Source organism: Rhinoderma darwinii, chromosome 11 (genome assembly GCF_050947455.1).
Source record: "Rhinoderma darwinii isolate aRhiDar2 chromosome 11, aRhiDar2.hap1, whole genome shotgun sequence".
In the NCBI taxonomy this organism is placed as follows: Eukaryota; Metazoa; Chordata; class Amphibia; order Anura; family Rhinodermatidae; genus Rhinoderma; species Rhinoderma darwinii.
In genome coordinates, this window is record NC_134697.1 from 27,640,804 (window position 1) to 27,663,219 (window position 22,416).

At 43.7% G+C, this 22,416-nt stretch overlaps 1 protein-coding gene across 1 annotated transcript; it reads left to right on the plus strand.

The window, feature by feature from the left end:
• Positions 1 to 225: 225 nt before the first annotated feature.
• M6PR (mannose-6-phosphate receptor, cation dependent) lies at positions 226 to 21,669 on the plus strand. Its single transcript, XM_075843214.1, has 7 exons — positions 226 to 688; positions 5,602 to 5,751; positions 12,709 to 12,881; positions 13,546 to 13,655; positions 15,762 to 15,892; positions 17,493 to 17,619; positions 19,583 to 21,669. The coding sequence occupies exons 2-7, from the start codon at positions 5,603 to 5,605 to the stop codon at positions 19,703 to 19,705; spliced, it is 813 nt and encodes a 270-aa protein (XP_075699329.1). The 5' UTR covers positions 226 to 688; position 5,602; the 3' UTR covers positions 19,706 to 21,669.
• The last annotated feature ends 747 nt before the right edge of the window (positions 21,670 to 22,416 follow it).

Sequence of the window (22,416 nt, forward strand, 5' to 3'; positions counted from 1 at the left end):
GAAACTGGGCGCCTAAAAATAAAATTAAAAAAACTACAATTCCCGGCGTGCACAGACCTTCTACATCACGTGACTACTCATACACAGCGACTCCGTTCTAAAGACGGAAGATAGCGCTGGTGGGCGTGGTAAACTAGAGTTCCTGATCACTGATTGGTTAGCTGATGCGCCGCTTACTATTGGCCATCAATTGCCAATACAGATTTCACTTCCTTTTCGCTTCCGGTTTCCGGTCTTGTTGAACAGAAGGAGAAGTGACAGGAGGGAGTGAATGAGAAGTCACATGACTACAGGCAGAAAGTAATTGTGGAGGGACGGGGCTGCAGCGCATCTCCCCGGTAGCTAGGACGTCTCCGGTCTGTACGGGGCAGGGCATTGTGCGGTGTATATACTTTGAGGTGGCTGGACAGGTGACTACTGACCTGCCCTGTTCCATACAGCAGGATGGAAACTGTTACATTATAGCAGAGGAGGATACACATACATTAATAACTAGACATACTGTAGTTATATACCAGATTACTAGACATAGACTGTAGTTACATATTAGATTACTAATCTAGATTAGATCCAGGATCCTATAGATCTGGGGGGTGACAGACGTTGTTCTTGTGTGACCTGGTGAAGCTTCAAAGGACGGAATCCCAAGACCATATTTGTTCCATTGGAATCTACTGGATCCATACAGGTAACGTATGCCACGCAAAGTCAGGTGTAACCCTAATGTAGCCGGGAGTCCTGTGAGGGTTTAAATTTTCCAGATCAGGTACTTACACAAAAGAAACCTACCTGCCATCAAGACTGGAAACCAAGCCTTTTACTTACCACGTAATTCCTGCGCCCATCAAGGCCCACAGGCACCACTTATCTCATCCGCACAGCAAGACCCACAGGCACCACTTATCTACTATGCACAGCAAGACCCACAGGCACCACTTATCTCATCCACACATCATGACCCACAGGTATCACTTATCTCATCCGCACATCAAGATCCACAGGCACCACTTATCTCATCCACACATCATGACCCACAGGTACCACTTATCTCATCCGCACATCAAGATCCACAGGCACCACTTATCTCATCCGCACATCAAGATCCACAGGCACCACTTATCTCATCCACGCATCATGACCCACAGGTACCACTTATCTCATCCGCACATCAAGAGCCACAGGCACCACTTATCTCATCCGCACATCAAGATCCACAGGCACCACTTATCTCATCCGCACATCAAGATCCGCATGCACCACTTATCTCTACATGCACTCACACATCAAGACACCGTACATGTAGGTCTATATATATATATATCATTTCACTGTTTGAATAAACCACATTTTTTCATATTCACAATCAGAGTGCTGCAAGATTTTCTTCTGTATATCTATATGGTGTGCTCTTTATCTATGTATCTAGGTCGAGTGTGGTGCTTGTAGAGACATTAATGCTTCACATCATGACCTGGAAATTGAAGGCCCTACTTATCTGTATCTGTCCTAATACAAGCATCTAAAGACTCCAAACCTGCCTGCCCAGCAGTACTTCTACCTACCCATCATGGCCTGAAACCTGCAGGCTACACCTCTTTACCCACACATTAAAGGGTAACTAAACTTTCAAAAAACTTTTCACATGTCATAGTGACATGCCAGAAATTTGGATCAGTGGGGGTCCGAGCACTCAGACCCCCACGATCACTAAAACGAAGTGTTCGAGTGAGGGGTGTGCTGCTTAGTTTCGGCTTTCCTTGGCACGGTGTACAGGCTCAATAGAAAGTCTGAGTCTGTGCACCGCTCGCTCGACTTTCAGAAGAAAGCCGATTAGAAACGAAGCAGCACAGCGCTCAACCAAGCGATCGTGGGGGCTTGGACCCCACCCATCAAAACTTATGACATGTCAAAACTTTTTTTTTACAGTTTAGTTACCCTTTAAGGCTTGAATCTTGTAGATTGCACTTGGTAAATGTTTGTACGTTGCAGAATTGTGGCAAATGTTTCTGCAGCTAAAAATCTGTTCAATACATATGTCCGGAGTTGTATCAGACCCCTGATCTATGGAATGATGGGAAGTGACATATATAACTGTACCATACCATTCATAGATGTTATAAACATGGTAACTTGCTGCAGCAGCAGCCGGTTACTAGTCTGGTTCACATGTTATTATATACTTCTAAAAAAATTCATTATGGATTTGTTCAGCCAATGCAACAGCAAAAATGTTTTTCGTTTCCGTACAGGTTCGCAATATTAAAACTACCCTCTATAAAATGCTTCCTTTTAAAACGTTTGTCATTGCACCCTGATGATGTCATCCAGCACCGTGTCACGTGGCCGCAGTAGCCAATCACTTGCCTCGATGGTGATGTCACTATAGGTGACGGGATTGTCTGCTGTGGTCATCGCCACACTGATGGTGACGGGGAAGTATATTGTGAAGTTATATATTTATGTATCTCACACACACACACCTATTTTGTGGCTGTAGGAACCTATTCTTAGGGGTGAGGAAGCCGCTTAAAGGCCCTAAGTAAACGGGGTTTTCCTGGACAATAGCACAGTTATTAACTCTTTATGTGCTGGATCTTTAGCCTTTGTTATCTTAATCTATGGTGCGGAGAGCCACACTTACACAGGCAGAGCAGTAGGATAGAGGGAGCATGAAATGATGTAACCAAAACAATAGAGGTTTTAAGGCATGTGGTAACCTGAGTGACAACCCCTGGGGTCTGAATAATAGTTGCTATTCGTGGTTGTCACCCAGAGCCTGTGCGTGAGACCAAAGTAACATGGAAACCATTGAATAGATGAGAACCCAGAGCAATTTATTTCCAGAATTCTGTTCTTGAGACGCGTTGCTTTCCTGTGAAATCTTGGCCTTCGTCACGATTAAATATTTTCGTGCATATACGTCAGGTCCTCTTATAAGCCATTAAAAGGGGCTGTCTCATGAACCCCTCTCTCCGCTGCAGAGGAAATGTAGCATTACGTACCGTTCATTCAAATGAATAACTGTCCATGTAACTGAAGGACGTACGAGGATTCAGGCTCCAAGGTGGGTCCCAAGCTGGGGAACCCCTCCTCTATGATGTCCATATGCCCTAATAGAGTATAAGGATAGGGTTCTTCCTGACAACTCCATTAACGGTTAGCCAGACATATACTTTAGTTATCAGTGTACGGTTATCGCCCCCATAAACCTGCGTGCTCCTATCAGCTTAAGTTTATTTCAATATTTTTCAGTCTTTTTTTATATATTTATACTTTAACCACTTTGCGTTCCTGTGAACTGTGATCGCTCGGCCTCGTCTCTGTCCTCATACTTGAGGTCCCCCTTATGCTGTGATGAAAGAACTGGTTTCTTGGTAGTTCTGGTCCTTTTCGCGCCTCTGTCACTGTTTACCCTTCCTGTGTGGACTCTCACCCGTGTGCCAAGCTTCTGCTTTCTTACAGAACAGGTTCAAGCAGTTTGTTTGCTGCAGAGGATCCGGGGCTGGAATGATTAAATGTCAATTGCACTTGAATTCACGTGAAACATGAAAACAAAACTGAGGAAGCTGAGATCTGGGGTGCTCTTCTGCAGGGTCCACATATTTGGAAGATGCTTGTAGCTCCTCTGCCTGTTACTGAAGTATTTTAAAGGTGTTGTCCAGTCCCTAAAAATTGATGGCCTATCCTCAGGATAGGCCATCAATAGTTGATGGGTCGGAGTCAGCTGTTTTGAAGAGGGTGCAGCACTCGGACGACCGCTGCTTCCCCTTCATTTCTTCTCGCTCAATGTGATTCATCGACACAGATGCAGCGGCGATTCACAGGTATTGCAGCCTTCTTACATTCACTTTAATGGGAGGAGAAGGCTGCAATACCTGTGAATCGCCGCTACATCCGTGTCGAACATTCACCCCCTTCAACACCGTTGATCGGCGGTGGTCCCGTAAGCCGGACTCCCACCCATCAACTATTGATGGCTATCCTGAGGATAGGCCGTCAATTTTTGGGGACTGGACAACCCCTTTAATGTAACCTTTTCGCTGCCGTGACAATTTTATCACTTTTGACATACACAAATAAAACCGGGATTATAAAATTTTAATTCATATTATACCCCCTTACCCATATAATTAATGAAAGTAGACACCTGGCACATTATTTAACCGCCACCCAGCACTTAGCACTCATTGGCGCCTTCGTGCAATTTTGCATCAAAGCATAACGTTGTGTAAAGCAGCAAACCCTGAGATGCAAAAGTCCTTTTAAAAACTAAAAGTACAAGGTGTGCAGGGTTCATATATGCCACATATGCCTATGTCTACATGTACATGTCTACAAACATCCGAGTCGTGGAGTATACAAATGGTCTGATTAGGTGCTGGGGGGGATTAGATGCTTATCTTCTCACCTCAGTAGTAGGAACCTCCCCTCCTAAGTGAGACATTTTGGAGAGCACATATCTCCCCCCCCCCCTCCCTCTCCGAGTCACTTTGCGGCTGTACAGGGAGACAGATTATAGTAACCGGCTGTAATCTTTCTTCCTGCTCTCACTTGCAGCTCCCCCCTCCCCTCCCCTACACACAGAACCAGGAAGTAAAACTTTAGATCCTGCTCCCCCACTTCAGATGAGTGCTGCGCCCCGAATATTGCACCTAGAGACTGGTATAATGTAAACGTTACGTTTCTGGGCTTTATTATCTGGATCTAAGCTCTATTCCACAATCTGGTCATACACATGAGATTATAGTTGGCCGATTGTGGCCTTTGTGGCAGACCATTTTTTTGCAAAATTAACGCAAACTATCATTCGCGATGGCCAACAGCAGACTTCTGTCTGTCAAAAAAAATATGGTTGACCAAGTTGGAAAATCTCGGATGCAGTCGGGGACTAAACTACCTTTTATACGGCATTATAGGCCGAATTCGGGCGATTATTTGCCACTTTACGCTGGCCCCACTGATCGGCTAGTTTACTTTATGTTGCTGATAGGATTGTTCGTATGAACGATCCCATGAACGATTGATCGTCGGCATTCTGGCCGATCAAAGTCATGTGTTTATAGCCAGCTCTAGTCTTATATTTTGGTGTGGCAAGCGGTAAAAATCATGTCGTATTCCATGCGTCCTTGGCAGTGGAAGTGTTAGAGGGCTTCCCTGTCTCAGAAATTTCTCATACAATGTCCTATTTAACCAAGAGATGGACGCTCTGATCGAGACTCCCCAGTATTTTCCGTAGCTAAGAGATGTCTAGGGGAAGGCTCAGTCATTGATTGACAAGGTCTTTATTAAGCGCCCAAACCCCTTTGGTGCTGCTCAGAGATTTGTTACTGAAAATCGGACACATTTTAGGCAAAGGGTCATTCCAATCAATAGTTTCCATCAGATTACCAGTAATAGAAAGCTCTGAGCAGTGCCAAAGGGCGTTGTGGTCTATCGAGCCCATTGAATTCTGGAATCAATGGGGGTACAAGATCCTTTTGATTGAATTTCCCCTTCAAGTATCAAAAATGGTGGCATGCCGTCCTGAGACAGCTGACTAATGCTTAGTGTATGCCCGGCTTCTTACTAAACGTGTTTATATTCTTCTTTTCTTTGTTGCAGGATGTATTCCCGGTTGTTGTGCGTCTGTCTTGCTGCTGTTACGGTCATGGCTGCTGATCCAGTTGTTGAGGACTGCATATTGACCGGTGACAAGAAGTCTGCCTCTGAACAAGCTGTCCTCAACAGACTGGCTCCATTGAAGCACAAAAGGTAACCGTATAGGGTCAGGACTATCCGGATAATACAGTACAGAGCAAGGCTTTCAGTAACAGAAACATTACTTCTAGGGGAGAATATCTCCATGATGCGGTGCCGAAGGAAGTCCTCATACAGCAGCACATGAAGTGCCTACAGCTTCGCGGTACCAACCTGTAGGGACTCTGGTGCCACAGTACGGGCTCTATGTATACAACTCTGCCGTCATATTCGGGCCTTGCTCCATAGAGCAATGGTTTCCTCATATTGCACTGATGAGGCCTAACAACCCCAAAACCGCTGTATGCAAGTAGGAATTATAGTCCCTTAATTTAAAGGCTGTGTCAAATTAGTTCTGGATGTTTAATTGGTCACAGGGGCATACAAAAATTATGTAGGTCTTCACCTATTCTCCCAGGATGAGGATTAACCTTTTTTATTGATCTGGGAAATTCCTTTAATTCAATAATCCCGAAAGTCTGATGCTCCGCATAGGTTTACGGAGCAGAACTGCCATATTATCGACCGGAACCGGAAAAAAACAACAACAACAAAGGAACATTTCTCTAATAAAGTTATTAGTAGAATATTCTGTAGTTTTATTATATTTGGCCTTCCTAAAAGTTCTCAAACCAATAAGACAAATTTGCATACTTTTTCTATGACCATTCAGTAATCCAGAATATTTGGCATCAAAGGAACTTTATTGGTGCCAGACTATCAAAGGAGAGGCATTTTAGGAAGGCATCAAGGCCCTTGTTTGTTTGTTTTTTTACTTACTGTAATTTAAACATTCATTAAGTATGATCCAAACATGCTTGATATCACATCAGTTAATCCAACATATACCCATTGATACCCATTGTATGATGTACATATACAAAAATGAGCATAAAAGTGCAGAAAGTATTACGACAAACTACATGTATATAGTATAAATATATTAATTATCCCCACCCTACAAACCTCCCCCCCCCCCAAAAAAAAAGGAACCTAAACTCTCCCCTACCTTTCCTACCCCTCCCACACATTCTCTACTCCGTTATCATTTATAATTGTTTTTTAAGCCTCTGTTCGTCTGTCATACACTTAGTCCATGGCTCCCATAGTTGCCTGCATTTAGGCTTTTTAGGGTATGTTCACACTGAGTTTTTTTACGCGGAAACCGCGCCGCAAAACTCGTCAAAAACGGCCCAAAAATGCCTCCCATTGATTTCAATCGGAGGCGGAGGCATCTTCTTCCCGCGAGCGGTAAAACCGTCTCGCAGGAGAAAGAAGGGACATGCCCTATCTTCGGGCGTTTACGCCTCTGACCTCCCACTGACATCAATGGGAGGCAGAGAAAGCGTATTTCGCGACGTTTTATGCCCGCGGCGCTCAATGGCCGCAGGCGAAAAACGCTGCGAAAATCGGCGTGCAGGCAGAGGAAAATCTGCCTCAAACTCCCAAACGGAATTTTGAGGCAGAAATTCCGCATTCAAAAAACTCTGTGTGAACCCAGCCTAATTCTTGCTGTTATAGTAGCCAAATTCCATATTTACATTTCTCACTATCAATTTATGTCAATCTATAACCTTTGGTGCTGTATGTGCCATCCGTTTTCGTGCTATAGTTAGCCTTTGCAAAAAAAAAAAAAAAAAAGCAAAATGGCCACCAATTCTTTCTTACTCCTGAAGAACATACAACTTATCCAAGGTTCCAAGTAACCAAATCTCCATGTTCTTAGGGACCTTCTTGAACTTTTTCAATGAATCAACCATTGCAACTTCCTGTGGCAGAGTTCAATAATCTCACTGCTCTTACAGTAAAGAATCCCCATCTGTAATGACGGTGAAACCTTCCTTCCTCTAGATGCAGAGGATGCCCCCTTCTCATGGCTGCAGGCTGAGGTATAAAAAGATTATTAGAAAGATCTCAGTACTGTTCAATTATATTTTTCTACATTTTATTTAGATCGGCCCTAAGCCATCTTTCTTGGTACTGTAATCTGCCCATTCCCTTAATTACCTTGGTCGCCCTTCTTTGCACCCGCTCTAGTACAGCCATGTCCTTCTTATACGCAGGTGCCCAAAGTTGTACACGATATTCCATGTGTGGTCTGACTAGTGATTTGTATAGAGGCAAAACTATGTTCTTCTCATGAGCATCTATGTCTCTTTTGATGCATCCCATGATTTTATTTTCCTTGGCAGCAGCTGCCTGGTACTGGTTGCTAAAGATAAATGTACTGTCCACCAATATCCCCAAAGCTTTTTCAGTAGTAGTTTTACCCAGTGTTTTACCAATTAATACGTAATTGTAGAATTTGATTCCTCGGCCCAAGTTCATAACATTACATTTATCCCTAAATCCCTCTGTAGTATTATATTCTCCTCCTCTGTAGTATTATATTCTCCTCCTCTGTAGTATTATATTCTCCTCCTCTGTAGTATTATATTCTCCTCCTCTGTAGTATTACATTATCCTCCTCTGTAGTATTATATTCTCCTCTGTAGTATTATATTCTCCTCTGTAGTATTATATTCTCCTCTGTAGTATTATATTCTCCTCTGTAGTATTATATTATCCTCCCCTGTAGTATTATATTCTCCTCCTCTGTAGTATTATATTCTCCTCCTCTGTAGTATTATATTCTCCTCCTCTGTAGTATTATATTCTCCTCTTCTGTAGTATTATATTCTCCTCCTCTGTAGTATTACATTATCCTCCTCTGTAGTATTACATTATCCTCCTCTGTAGTATTATATTATCCTCCTCTGTAGTATTATATTATCCTCCTCTGTAGTATTATATTATCCTCCTCTGTAGTGTTACATTATCCTCCTCTGTAGTGTTACATTATCCTCCTCTGTAGTGTTATATTCTCCTCCTCTGCAGTGTTATATTATCCTCCTCTGTAGTATTACATTATCCTCCTCTGTAGTATTACATTCTCCTCCTCTGTAGTATTATATTCTCCTCCTCTGCAGTATTATATTATCCTCCTCTGTAGTATTACATTCTCCTCCTCTGTAGTATTACATTATCCTCCTCTGTAGTATTATATTCTCCTCCTCTGTAGTATTATATTCTCCTCCTCTGTAGTATTACATTATCCTCCTCTGTAGTATTATATTATCCTCCTCTGTAGTATTATATTCTCCTCCCCTGTAGTATTACATTATCCTCCCCTGTAGTATTACATTCTCCTCCTCTGTAGTATTATATTCTCCTCCTCTGTAGTATTATATTCTCCTCCTCTGTAGTATTATATTCTCCTCCTCTGTAGTATTACATTCTCCTCCTCTGTAGTATTACATTATCCTCCTCTGTAGTATTACATTCTCCTCCTCTGTAGTATTATATTATCCTCCTCTGTAGTATTACATTATCCTCCTCTGTAGTATTACATTATCCTCCTCTGTAGTATTACATTATCCTCCCCTGTAGTATTATATTCTCCTCCTGTAGTATTATATTCTCCTCCTCTGCAGTATTATATTATCCTCCTCTGTAGTATTACATTATCCTCCCCTGTAGTATTACATTCTCCTCCTCTGTAGTATTATATTCTCCTCCTCTGTAGTATTATATTCTCCTCCTCTGTAGTATTACATTCTCCTCCTCTGTAGTATTATATTATCCTCCTCTGTAGTATTACATTATCCTCCTCTGTAGTATTACATTATCCTCCTCTGTAGTATTACATTATCCTCCCCTGTAGTATTATATTCTCCTCCTGTAGTATTATATTCTCCTCCTCTGTAGTATTATATTCTCCTCCTCTGTAGTGTTACATTATCCTCCCCTGTAGTATTATATTCTCCTCCTGTAGTATTATATTCTCCTCCTCTGTAGTATTATATTATCCTCCTCTGTAGTATTATATTATCCTCCTCTGTAGTATTATATTATCCTCCCCTGTAGTATTATATTATCCTCCCCTGTAGTATTATATTCTCCTCCTCTGTAGTATTATATTCTCCTCCTCTGTAGTATTATATTCTCCTCCTCTGTAGTATTATATTATCCTCCCCTGTAGTATTATATTCTCCTCCCCTGTAGTATTATATTATCCTCCTCTGTAGTATTATATTCTCCTCCTCTGTAGTATTATATTCTCCTCCTCTGTAGTATTATATTCTCCTCCTCCGTAGTATTATATTCTCCTCCTCTGTAGTGTTACATTATCCTCCTCTGTAGTGTTACATTATCCTCCCCTGTAGTGTTACATTATCCTCCCCTGTAGTGTTACATTATCCTCCCCTGTAGTGTTACATTATCCTCCCCTGTAGTGTTACATTATCCTCCCCTGTAGTGTTACATTATCCTCCCCTGTAGTGTTATATTATCCTCCCCTGTAGTGTTATATTATCCTCCCCTGTAGTGTTATATTCTCCTCCTCTGTAGTGTTATATTCTCCTCCTCCGTAGTATTATATTCTCCTCCTCTGTAGTGTTACATTATCCTCCCCTGTAGTGTTATATTATCCTCCCCTGTAGTGTTATATTATCCTCCCCTGTAGTGTTACATTATCCTCCCCTGTAGTATTATATTATCCTCCTCCTGTGGCGTCGCGTTCTCCTCCCCCTGGGGCGTCGCGTTCTCCTCCCCCTGGGGCGTCGCGTTCTCCTCCCCCTGGGGCGTCGCGTTCTCCTCCCCCTGGGGCGTCGCGTTCTCCTCCCCCTGGGGCGTCGCGTTCTCCTCCCCCTGGGGCGTCGCGTTCTCCTCCCCCTGGGGCGTCGCGTTCTCCTCCCCCTGGGGCGTCGCGTTCTCCTCCCCCTGGGGCGTCGCGTTCTCCTCCCCCTGGGGCGTCGCGTTCTCCTCCCCCTGTGGCGTCGCGTTCTCCTCCCCCTGGGGCGTCGCGTTCTCCTCCCCCTGGGGCGTCGCGTTCTCCTCCCCCTGGGGCGTCGCGTTCTCCTCCCCCTGGGGCGTCGCGTTCTCCTCCCCCTGGGGCGTCGCGTTCTCCTCCCCCTGGGGCGTCGCGTTCTCCTCCCCCTGTGGCGTCGCGTTCTCCTCCCCCCTGTGGCGTCGCGTTCTCCTCCCCCCTGTGGCGTCGCGTTCTCCTCCCCCCTGTGGCGTCGCGTTCTCCTCCCCCCTGTGGCGTCGCGTTCTCCTCCCCCCTGTGGCGTCGCGTTCTCCTCCCCCCTGTGGCGTCGCGTTCTCCTCCCCCCTGTGGCGTCGCGTTCTCCTCCCCCCTGTGGCGTCGCGTTCTCCTCCCCCCTGTGGCGTCGCGTTCTCCTCCCCCCTGTGGCGTCGCGTTCTCCTCCCCCCTGTGGCGTCGCGTTCTCCTCCCCCCTGTGGCGTCGCGTTCTCCTCCCCCCTGTGGCGTCGCGTTCTCCTCCCCCCTGTGGCGTCGCGTTCTCCTCCCCCCTGTGGCGTCGCGTTCTCCTCCCCCCTGTGGCGTCGCGTTCTCCTTCCCCCTGTGGCGTCGCGTTCTCCTCCCCCCTGTGGCGTCGCGTTCTCCTCCCCCCGGGGCGTCGCGTTCTCCTCCCCCCGGGGCGTCGCGTTCTCCTCCCCCCGGGGCGTCGCGTTCTCCTCCCCCCGGGGCGTCGCGTTCTCCTCCCCCCGGGGCGTCGCGTTCTCCTCCCCCCGGGGCGTTTTTCAAATGTTTTCTATGTGTTTTACATAGGACTGCAGCTACTGCTACACTAACTTTAAGGGTTTGTCCACTTTCAGCAAATTTAATATTTTTTTTTTGTATAATTAAATGATAGAATTTTCCAATATACTTTCTGTACTAATTCCCGACGGTTTTCAAGATCTCTGCTTGTTGTTATTTAGTAAGAACCTTTATTATTTACATCCAGTGGAAAAATTCTGTCCATGGTCATGTGATGGACACACAGGTGCTGGGATCACTAGAAGACACAGCTCTGATACACATACTGTAACTGTAACGATCCCAGCACCTGTGTCCATCACATGACCATGGACAGAATTTTATCCGCTGGAAGTAAACCATGAATGTTCCTACTGAATAACAACAAGCAGAGATCTTGATACAACTCTGCTGCATCTGTACTTTGCGCTTTCTTCTTATCTGTTATATCTACTTGTTCATCTTTCTTTTTTGGATTTTTTTTTTTGTAGTCTTGCAAGATTCTGAGGTAGTCGTAAGTGCCCGAGTATCTGCAATATTAAAAGCATTTTACTGTTGATCCTTCTATTCCTTTATTCTTTAAAGGGGTATTCCCACGATTACATTGATGGCTCAGTGTGTATTTTACTAGTTAATCAATACATAAAAATTTCTAAAATCTATGTTTCACTTTTCCTCCCGACCAATATCCCCAGGTTCCTGTTTTTCTTTCCCGTTGCTCTGACATGACCTCTAGTAGTTGTTTTTCTTCTTTGGTCGAGTCTGCGCGGTAGTCCCGGTGACAATTCTTCGGCATCGCCTCTATTCTCCTCTTTGTTTGAACCGTACACGCGCGTCTTCTGTTCAGCCGCACATGCGCAGTAGATCCTCTTTGGCTTCTCTTCCATCTACATCGCTGCTGTGTTTAATCAAACAGCGCACGCTCGATTTACTTCATTCAGGGCGGCCGAGCATGCACTCGCTGTCACCCGGAGCGCGTAAAAATACACTGACCACCAATGAAAAAATGCAAAAAAATAAAGCAACATGAATATTTGTTTGCAAATTTATTTATGGGCAAGGGAGATTTTAGTGGGGAGTGGCAACTCAGGAGCACACGGGAGACCAGAGGGAGGTGCTTGCTGGGAAATGTAGTTTTCACAGGGGTAGAATGGCATTTAGAGCTGGACCGCCCATTTTGCTGGATGAACAGGGCAACACACAAGGGAGAAAGGCTGAGCCAAGTTTATTTTAGCATGGGGAAGTTTACTTACACGTTAAAATGGTACTGGGCTTATTAAAATAAAATAAAAATGATTGGTGGGAGTAATAACCCTTTAAGTACGGCTATGATGCCAAGGTGGTCATGCTGCTATATTTCATGAATATTGTGTTTCTTCTGCTGATTTTAGGTTTGATACCACAGTCCAAGATGGCGCAGACTCCTATACGTATACATTTGTAGTGTGTGGAGGAGTCCAGAGTGGCGACAAAATCAGTAATGATGGATTAGTGCAAAACAAAACCAAAACACAAGAAATCACTGTGATCGGCCGCGTCAATGACACCCACGTCCTCAATGGAAGTAAGACTTACTGTCTCAGATTAGAAAAAGGGTCTCTGCTTTGTTTCTTTAATTGCCCCTTCAACACCTTAACACATAATCATGGGTAGGGATACTCCGAGGCATCCTGACGTACCTGTCGCGGGAAGTTGGCTGTGATGGTCCGGAATCTGCTATGACAAAATTAGGGACCAACTGATCCTAGCATTTAAAGTCATTGCTGTGACTACTGGGAGGGAATTCTGCTGTAACTACTGGGAGTGTAAATGAGACTGGGATAAGTCCTACTGTGCCACTTGTAGAGGGCCTGGGAGATGTCCTTGTTGTGACTTGTGGGAGGGCAGCTGTAAATATTGGCTTAAATAGGGAGAAGCTACTAGGACTACTGAGGAAGTTGAGGAGGAGGCTACTTGTGACTAGGGTTGGAGGGGATTTCTAGGACTACTGGGTATTATCCAGGCATGTGAAAGATGCAGTAATGTAAAGCGGGCACTCCTGGTTTTCTTTGGAAGACTTTGATTTTTGGGTATGGCTCTTGATGTGCACAGGTGGGGGGGGGGGGGTGAATACACTACAAGTAGTAGGCGTTTGTGTTTCCCTAGTTAAAAACTAATATATGTTTGTGAAAGTCAAGTACAAGCAGCAGAAGCAGATTTAATATTTTTTTTTAATTTTTCTCCTGCAGCGGATTGGATTCTACTCATTTATAAATCTGGAGACAAATACGACAGTCACTGTGATAAAGAGGCAAGGAAAGCGATGATCATGATATCCTGCAACAAGAAGACACTGGCGGTATGATCTTCATTAACATGGGGGGGGGGCTGAGAGTTAAATGAGAACTCCTCAAAGATCTTTTAAGTTGATTCACAATGTTTAAACACGTGATTGTCAAGAAGCCCTCTGTCTGATAACACTAAGCTGCTAGAGCATAGGTCCAGAAGTGTTGTCATAGGGAACTGAAGAGCTGAAACACTAATAACTTTGTGTGATATGATTCATTATTTTGTTTTAACTTGTTAGGGGGAGTTCACAGAGTTTTTTTGATGTGGAAACTGCGTCGGAAAATGCGCCAAAATACAGCTGAAAATGCCTCCCATTGATTTCAATGGGAGGCCGAGGCGTTTTTTTTTCCCGCGAGCGGAAAAACCGGCTCGCGGGAAAAAGAAGACATGCCCCATCTTTGGGCGTTTAAGTCTCTGACCTCCCATTGACATCAATGGGATGCAGAGAACGCTCAATGGCCGCGGGCGAAAAACGCCGTGAAATTTGGCGTGCAGGCAGAGGAAAATCTGCCTCAAAATTCCAAACTGAATTTTGAGGCAGATTTTTCTAGTGCAAAAAACTCTGTGTGAACCCGGCCTTAAAGTGCATTATTAAATAGCCACTAATATTTTTCACACATATTAAGTCAATCTATCTGGAAGTTCTGAGCACTGGAGATGAGACATAAAGTAGAGATCATGGGGGCAGGGACTAATTTAGACTTCTTATTGCTTATCCCATTTATATACCCTGAAGCTTGCCTGAAATGGCTGATAACAGGGGACAATAGGGCTTATTTAACTGTAAATAGATATATTTTAGTTTTTTTATGTATAGGTACCAATCATGTATTGAGGGGGAAGAATAGCTGGAACACTAGATGGCCAAAAGTATGTGGACACCTGACCATTACATCTATATGAGCTTGTTGGACATCCCATTCCAAGACTATATGAAGTTGGCACCGGTTTGGGTCTATAAAAGCCTTCACTCTTCTGGGAAGGCTTTCTGCAAGATTTTGGAGTTTGTCCATGGGAACTTTTGCCCATTCATCCAGAAGAGCATTTGTGAGGTCAGACACCATTGTTGGGTGGTAGGGCCGGGCTCACAATCTCTGTTCTAGTTCATCCCAAAGGTGTTGGATGGGGTTGATTTCAGTGCTCTGTGTGGTCAGTCAAGTTCTTCCACACCAAACTCACCCAACCAACCAACCACGTGTTTATGGACCTTGCTTGGTGCACTGGGGCACAGTTCTGCTGGAACAGAAAAGGTCTGAACCCCAAACTGTACCCACAAAGTTGGAAGAAATACAACCCCATAGCGTTATCATTCTGGTAGGTAGCGTTACCCTGGCATCTGCCAAACCAAGGTTGATCCATTGGACGTTATTCGTAATTCCAGAGAACACGTTTCCTCTGGTCTAGTCCAGTGGCGTTGTGGTTTACATCACTGTGTCCAACGCTTTGCATTGTGCTTGTTGATCTTAGACTTGTGTACCCATTTCATGAATCTCTGGACGCACAGTTCTGGTGCGAACGTCCCCTCCCGAGGCAGTGTGGATCTCTGTAGTGAGTGATGTAGCCGAGGATAGGCGAGTTTTATCCACCACACCCTCCAGCGCTTAGGGGTGAGTTTGCGTAGTTTATCACTTCGTGGCTGAGCTGTTACTTCTAGAAACTTCCACTACACAATAATAGCACTCTAAATGGGGCAGATCCAGGAGGTTAGAAAATAACAAACGGACTTCTGGCAAAGGTGGCATCCTGTGGCAGCGCCACATAAAGTCACTGAGCTCTTCAGTACGAACTGTTTTACTACCAGTGTTTGTCTATGGAGATCGCATGGCTGTGTGCTTGATTTTATTCATCTGTTTTTGATCTGGTGTCGCTGAAACACCTGAACTCCATAATTAGGAGGGGGTCCACATACTTCTGGAGTAGTGTAGCTGTGAGATGGACATGTCATGGGTGGATTTTAGGAGATTTCCATTTTGAGGTATATCACCACGGGGCTGGATTGGTGGCCGAACTGCATTGATGAAGGGACGTAGGTATTTTTGTACAACCCTTTGCTTGTTGCTTTTTTGTGTCATTGTATATAATGCGCTTCTGCTGGTTACTGATGTCTTTATTTCAGGATGGCTTCACGATAATTAATGAGCAGAGAGAGAAGATGAGTGAATGTTTCTACCTCTTTGAGATGGACAGTAGTGTTGCTTGTCCTATAGAGGAATCTCATCTCAGCGTGGGCTCCATCCTACTCATTGTGTGAGTTCTCTTACAGACGAGTACAATAAAAAAAGTTGATATTTGTTTTATTTCCGATATCTGTAGGTTTCTAGACCAAACACTAATCTTCTTACTACCCGCACGCTCTTAGGCCTCCATTGTTCTATTTTTTTTGTTCAGTGGCAAGTTCTCTTAAAGTGTAACTTTATTTTAATTGGTGGGGGTCCAAGCGCTGAGACCCGCACCGATCACTAAACCGAAGCAACAGAAGCGCTTGGGTGAGTGTGCGCCATTTAGTTTCCGATAGGCTTTTCTCAGAGCGGTACAGGCTCAATAGAATGTCTGAATCTATACACTGCTTGCTTGGCTTTCTGAGGAAAGCGATCAGAAACAAAGCGGCACGTCACTCACCCATATGCTTCTGCTGCGCGATCAGTGTGGGTCTGAGTGCTCGGGCCCCCACCAAACAAAACTTCTGACATGTCAAAAGTTTAGTTGCCCTTTAAGGGTTGTCTAGTATTAGAAAAAAGGATCTTCTTTTTATCAACAAACAGCGCCATCCCTGACTATTGACAGTTCCTGGAATTGCAGCCAAATCCCATTCAAGTGCAATACCTGACACAGCCCATGAGAAGTGAGACAATATCTGCATAGAACAGTCGTCTCCGCAACGCAGGGGGGTGTGAGCAGTAGCCTACACTGTTCTTTTATTGCAACTCTATGGGTCGACCAGCACTTCTTTATTGCTTTCTGTAGCAGAAGGGGGGGATAAGCAGCTACTAGATTGCCATGACACTGCTTATCTCTGAGAGAAATGAGAATCAACCAGGAAAAATGGGTCTTGTTGGGTCCTTCTTTCACCTGAAGGTGGGCAGACCCCAAAGATATTCGTAATCAGATGCCACTGAAAATCATCAGAATCCACCATCAAATTTTCAGCTCAAAGAGGTTTTCTGGGATTAATAATTAATGACCTATCCTTAGGTGAGGTCATCAAAATCAGAACGGCGGGGGTCCGACTCCTGACACCCCCACAGATTGAGGAGTCTGCGGCGCTCACCCGAGCACCACAGCCTATTCACTACATAACAAGCCCGTCTCTGTACGTTAGAATGTGGCTGTGCCCGGTTCAAGTGAATGGGGCTGAGCTGCAGTACCAGGCACAGCCACTACTGAATGTACGGTGCTGTGCCTGGTAAGCAATGAAGAGACTGCAGCGATCACAAGAGAACCGCGACCCCGTCAATCAGCTGATCGTAGGGTGCCGGTAGTCGTACCCCGACCGATCTTCTATTATTGACCTATCCCATGGACAGGTCATCCGTATCCTCCTTGGAAAGCCCCTTTAACACTCCACTAGTGTTTATTTATAATCCTGACCACATGGCTGCCACAGAAATGACAAAACTGTAACTCGCATTAAAGTTGTCTCTTCCATATCCCTAACAAAAATGAATGCAGAAGACGAATATCAATGTGGAGAACGTGCTTCGTCTGGTTTAAATGGAGGGGGGGGGGGTTATATTTGAATACACCTGCCGGAATGACGTTAAGTAGTGCAGGAACTAAAAGTAAGATATTTATGAAGTCCTGTTGTAGGACATGACCACACTTACATTGTCTACATTATCTGCTTCAGGTTTGCTGTACTCATTGGAATTTACATTATTGGTGGATTCCTGTACCAGCGGTTTGTTGTCGGAGCCAAAGGCATGGAACAATTTCCAAACATCATCTTCTGGAGAGAGCTGGGCAACCTAGTCGCCGTGAGTATTGGAAATGTGTCTTTTCCTTCGGGTGCATAAGTAGGCATCCACGTCAATATCATATAACAAATGGACTTGCTTGCCAACGTTAGTGTGTGTTTGTGTGTGTGTGTGTGTGTGTGTGTGTGTGTGTGTGTATACTCAAAAATAGTGTGTATGTATGTGTATATATAATTAGAAATGTATGTATGTGTATATATAATTAGAAATGTGATATGCTACTCTGTTGACCTTGTCTTATCTGCTGCCTGTAAACATGTAAGGATTTGTATAAACAGAGACGCATTACCGACATAATGTATGAGGATGAGCGATCGGAGTAACGACCGCTCATCCCCATCCATAGCTCCGTGTGCCTATCGGCCCTTTAATGACAGCTCTGTAATACTGGAGGCCTAGATAAGGCTGGATAGTGACGCTATACACACAGATAAGGCTCAGTATTGTGAGAATCTAGACATGGACCGCACATCCACAATATATACGTTGATCTGAGCCGCTAGGCATAATTTATGAACATGAAGTTCTTTAACGTTTTGCTCAAACTGTATAAGCCACTTGCCACTTCCCGGCGACCTTTCAAAGTGGGTTCCTACTCTATCGGTTGCAGCACCGCTCCTGCAGAGGGAGCAACCCAGCGGCCCAAAAGCACCCATGCTATCAGACTGTGCCAAGCCTCCTTGGCTCTGGGCCTGATAAGGCTCTGTAGTCAACTCTCCTGTCCATCTCTAGGGAGGGGGCTGTACTCCATCACTTCCTGGAGACAGCAATAGGATATTTTTCAGATGTGGTGGAATTGATGCAGTTTTGTGGTGCGGATTCTACTGGTGCCATATCCAAGGGGTTGTATGAGATTAGAATAACATGACTGCCCACTACCAAAAACTGTGTCTGGTATTGCATTTCAGCCCTATTTATTTGACTGGTGCTGTGGTGCAATACCAGAAAGGGCCCACGGACAAGAGTGGCGCTGTTTCAGGAGGAAAGCAGCCATGTCTTTTTTTTTTTTTTTTTTTTTTGTACAACCCTTTATGGATATGTAATACGGCTGTTTACATGGACCCTAACAAAAAAAAAAAAATGAATGTTACATATATTAAGAACTGCCCTTTATTATTCATTAATCTGTCTTTGCATTTGTCCTCATCTACATAATGGAAGAACTCTTAGGCTGTGATTTCATGTTGTGGTCATATTTATTTTACAGGAAAAGTGTTCTACTCAATATACCGCAAAAGTTCAACAATTGGTGTGGGAAGGATCTTCTGGATCCATCACAGCCAGATGATCAAAGATCTTAGATTTTCTTCGACCAGGCATTTCGGAAGGGAGATTAAATCCCGATACCCTTAATTTTCAGATCTCTGCATTGAGTACCTTCGTGGGTACCCTCTTAGATGACCACAAGTGGATTAGAAGATTTGTCAAAAGCCATTGTGAGGTTAAGACCTTCTCTTAGGAAACCTGTCCCTCCATGGGATCTAAATTTGTTCTTTCAGGACCCTTTTCTGCTGCATTTGAGCCATTACATTCAGCAAATATAAGATCTATCTCCTTTAAAATATTTTTCATCTGTTACCAGGGCAAGAAGGGGGTGACATACAGGCTGTTTTAACTCCTGAACCTTACCGGAGTATCTTAGACCACAAATTGTCTTTCATAGAAATCAGAATATCCTGCTCCCTTCTTTTGCCACAAGTCCGGAGAATGGATTTCTTATTTTTTATTTTTTTCCCCATTAAAATGCTTTGCGTTTATTCCGGTGTAGATATTGGGAAACACTGGCGGGCGGCTTTGGGAGGTACATTTTAACCCCTGCATTCCTGTCCCTATAGAGGGCAACCTCCAATGGTGCAGTCATGACCGACTCTTAGAAACAGAATTACCGGTCCCATTTTCATCCGATCGCAAAGGAAGAGGTTTTATTCATTTTTGAAAAAAATAATTTTTTTTTGTCTTTCAGGACGGTTGTGATTTTGTGTGTCGGTCCCAACCACGATCTTCAGAAACTGCCTACCGAGGTGTAGGAGATGATCAACTTGGAGAGGAACCCGAAGAGAGAGATGACCACCTATTACCTATGTGATACAATTCCATTTGTGACATCTCTATGAAAATTAGCAATTGGAAGAAGCACATATCTTCCACAACATCCTTCTTCCCCCGCTGCTTAGAAAATCCTTTGTTTCCTAATGCTCCTCTGCTGCAGTTGGGGTTTTCTGTCCCCATAACCCTTCTGTGGTGTAACCCTACATTGGGCAGCCACCTGCTGTGCTTTGTACCGGGAGTATAGCCAACATGGTACTCGTGGTTTATGGCCAGAAATAAACCTGATGTCTTCTCCTGTATTGGCACTACATGGGTACAGGCCTTAAACCAAGAAACCAACTCAGGATAAGTCAGGAAGTCGATAAGAGACCTAGAGGTCTTTGGAAGGCCTTTCTTTGGATCGTCTCTTACCACTGTGTGGACAGGTACATGAGCACCCTGAGGATCACAACTATAGTCCTCGTATCAGATGGATTCATGGGCAGAATAGCGTAATTGACATATTGTGTATGATATATTAACTTGTCCATGGCCACACATATAACGTCACTAAAATTGGACCCACAGAAGTACTTGAACTCTTTTGTACACACTTGAACCACACAAAACTGTGCAGTTATACTGTACATTTCATCACCATTGGGTTTATGTGTAACTTGGTGCAGCATCTGAATCACTATTTCACTTTCTTGCTTCGCTTTCCCTCTAATATTTTTCCAATTAGGGTTTTGGGGTATTTACCTTTTTACGGGTGTTTATATCTTGTGTGACTTATTGGAAGTTTCAGATTTGTTTTGGTTTTTTTTGTTTGTTTTTTTTAACAAAAAGATTAAAAGTGAAGAAAAAAAACAAACACTGTGTTAATTGTATTGCCATTGTAATAACTTATTAGATGTCATGTCTAAAGGTGAAAATTTGAGTACTTCAATACACAGCAAAAAATATATATTTTTGTAGGTTAAGAAAAGGCACAGGTTCATAAAGTCCAACCTATAATTCTACTATGTTGATCCAGAGTAAGGTAAAAAACCTCAGGATGTTGATGCCATTTGCCCTAAAATTCCTTCCCAACTCCAAATATGGCAATTAGAATAAGTCACTGGATCAGCAACCCTTCTCTAGTAATATAGTATATATAACTTGTAATATTATATTTTTCAAAAAAAGGCATCAAGGCCCTTCTTGAACTCGTTCAATTAATCAACCATCACAACATCCTGTGGCAGAGAGTTCCAAAGTCTCACTGCTCTTACAGTAAAGAATCGCTGTCTAGGATTATGGTGAAACCTTCTTTCCCCTAGATGTAGAGGATGCCCCCTTTTGATGGTTACAGGACTAGCTATAAAAAGATCATTAGACAGCTCTCTCTACTGTTTTATTATATATATTTGTACATTGTAATTTGCCTCTAAGCAGTCTCTTTTAATAAGCTGAATAACCCCAATGTTGATGATCATTCCTGATACTGCAATCCACTCATTCCCTTAGTCACCCTCCTCCGCCCTCTTGTTCAACTATGTCCTCCTTATACACAGGTGACAAAAATTGTACAAATTTGAATAAAGTTTTTTGTTTTTTAGCCAAGACTTAAGAATGGATCCACAAGAGTGAATACTTGTAAATCTTGCAGTTGTACTCCTCTTCCCTGTAGGATACTCTTGTGGAAAAAATAACCCTTATTTTTCAAAATAAGCGGTCCTATGTGTGTACGTGGGTAATTACACTGTCTCTCTCTGCCTCTCGCTCTGATCCTGCTTCCCTCTCCCTTCTTCATAGACTTCTAGGGGTAGCTGTAACTGAACCCTCAGTGAGCATTAATATCAGAGTGCAGTGAACAGTTAGGATGGGGAGGAAGGAGCCTGATAAGTGGAGAGAGGTATTTTTCTCTAATAAGATGTATTACAATGTTTCTTGTGTTTGCGTATACTATTGATTTATGCAATTTTTTAAAACATTATAGGCCGTTTAAAGAGGTCACTAGGTCTTACAAAGTGAGCCTCTGACGCTGACCTATCAATGTGAGGCTGCTTCCTAAAGACAGTCCTAGGCCAGCTTTAGGAAACAGCCTCACGCTGATAGGTCAGCGTCAGAGGTTCAGTGGTAGCTCTGCCGATAGAGAAACTCTCGCGGTCAAGCCCGCTTGGCTAGTCAGCAGGTCATTTGCATATTTTGTGACAAAAAGAAGAGGGGTCCATAGTTCAGCAACGGGGGCACAGAGACGTACAGGAGAAGCACCGCTGGACTCAGAGACCTTGGCTATTAGGTGAGACTACTAACTCACTTTGTAGAACCTAGTGACCGGTCCTCTTTAAATATGGCCACCTTTTAAACCCCATTTAACATCTTCTATATACACGTGTTGAATTTAACAGGCTGTGCATTTGGAAAGTCTTCAGACCCTTTCACTTTTTTCACAATTTATGTTGAGGCATTGTGCTAAAGTAACAAAAATATATTCAAGTTTTCCTTATCATTCTGCACTCCATACCCCATAATGACAGAGTGAAAACAGAATTTTAGAAACTTTTGCAAATTTATTAAAAATGAAAACTCAAATTTCGCATGGACATTAGTATTCAGACCCTTTGCTATGACACTTGACATTTAGATCTGGGAGCCTCCCATTTCTCTAGATCATCTTTGAAATGTTTCTACACCATCATTAGAGTCCACCAAAAAAATTTGCTTGGACATGATTTGGGAAGATGCACCCCAGTCTATAAAAGGTCTCACAGCTGACAATGCATA

Coding starts and splice junctions, on each gene's coding strand:
- M6PR (XM_075843214.1), top strand. CDS start 5,603: ATGTATTCCCGGTTGTTGTGCGTCTGTCTTGCTGCTGTTACGGTCATG. Junction 5,752..12,708: donor GCTCCATTGAAGCACAAAAG/GTAACCGTATAG, acceptor TGCTGATTTTAG/GTTTGATACCACAGTCCAAG. Junction 13,656..15,761: donor GCAACAAGAAGACACTGGCG/GTATGATCTTCA, acceptor TCTTTATTTCAG/GATGGCTTCACGATAATTAA.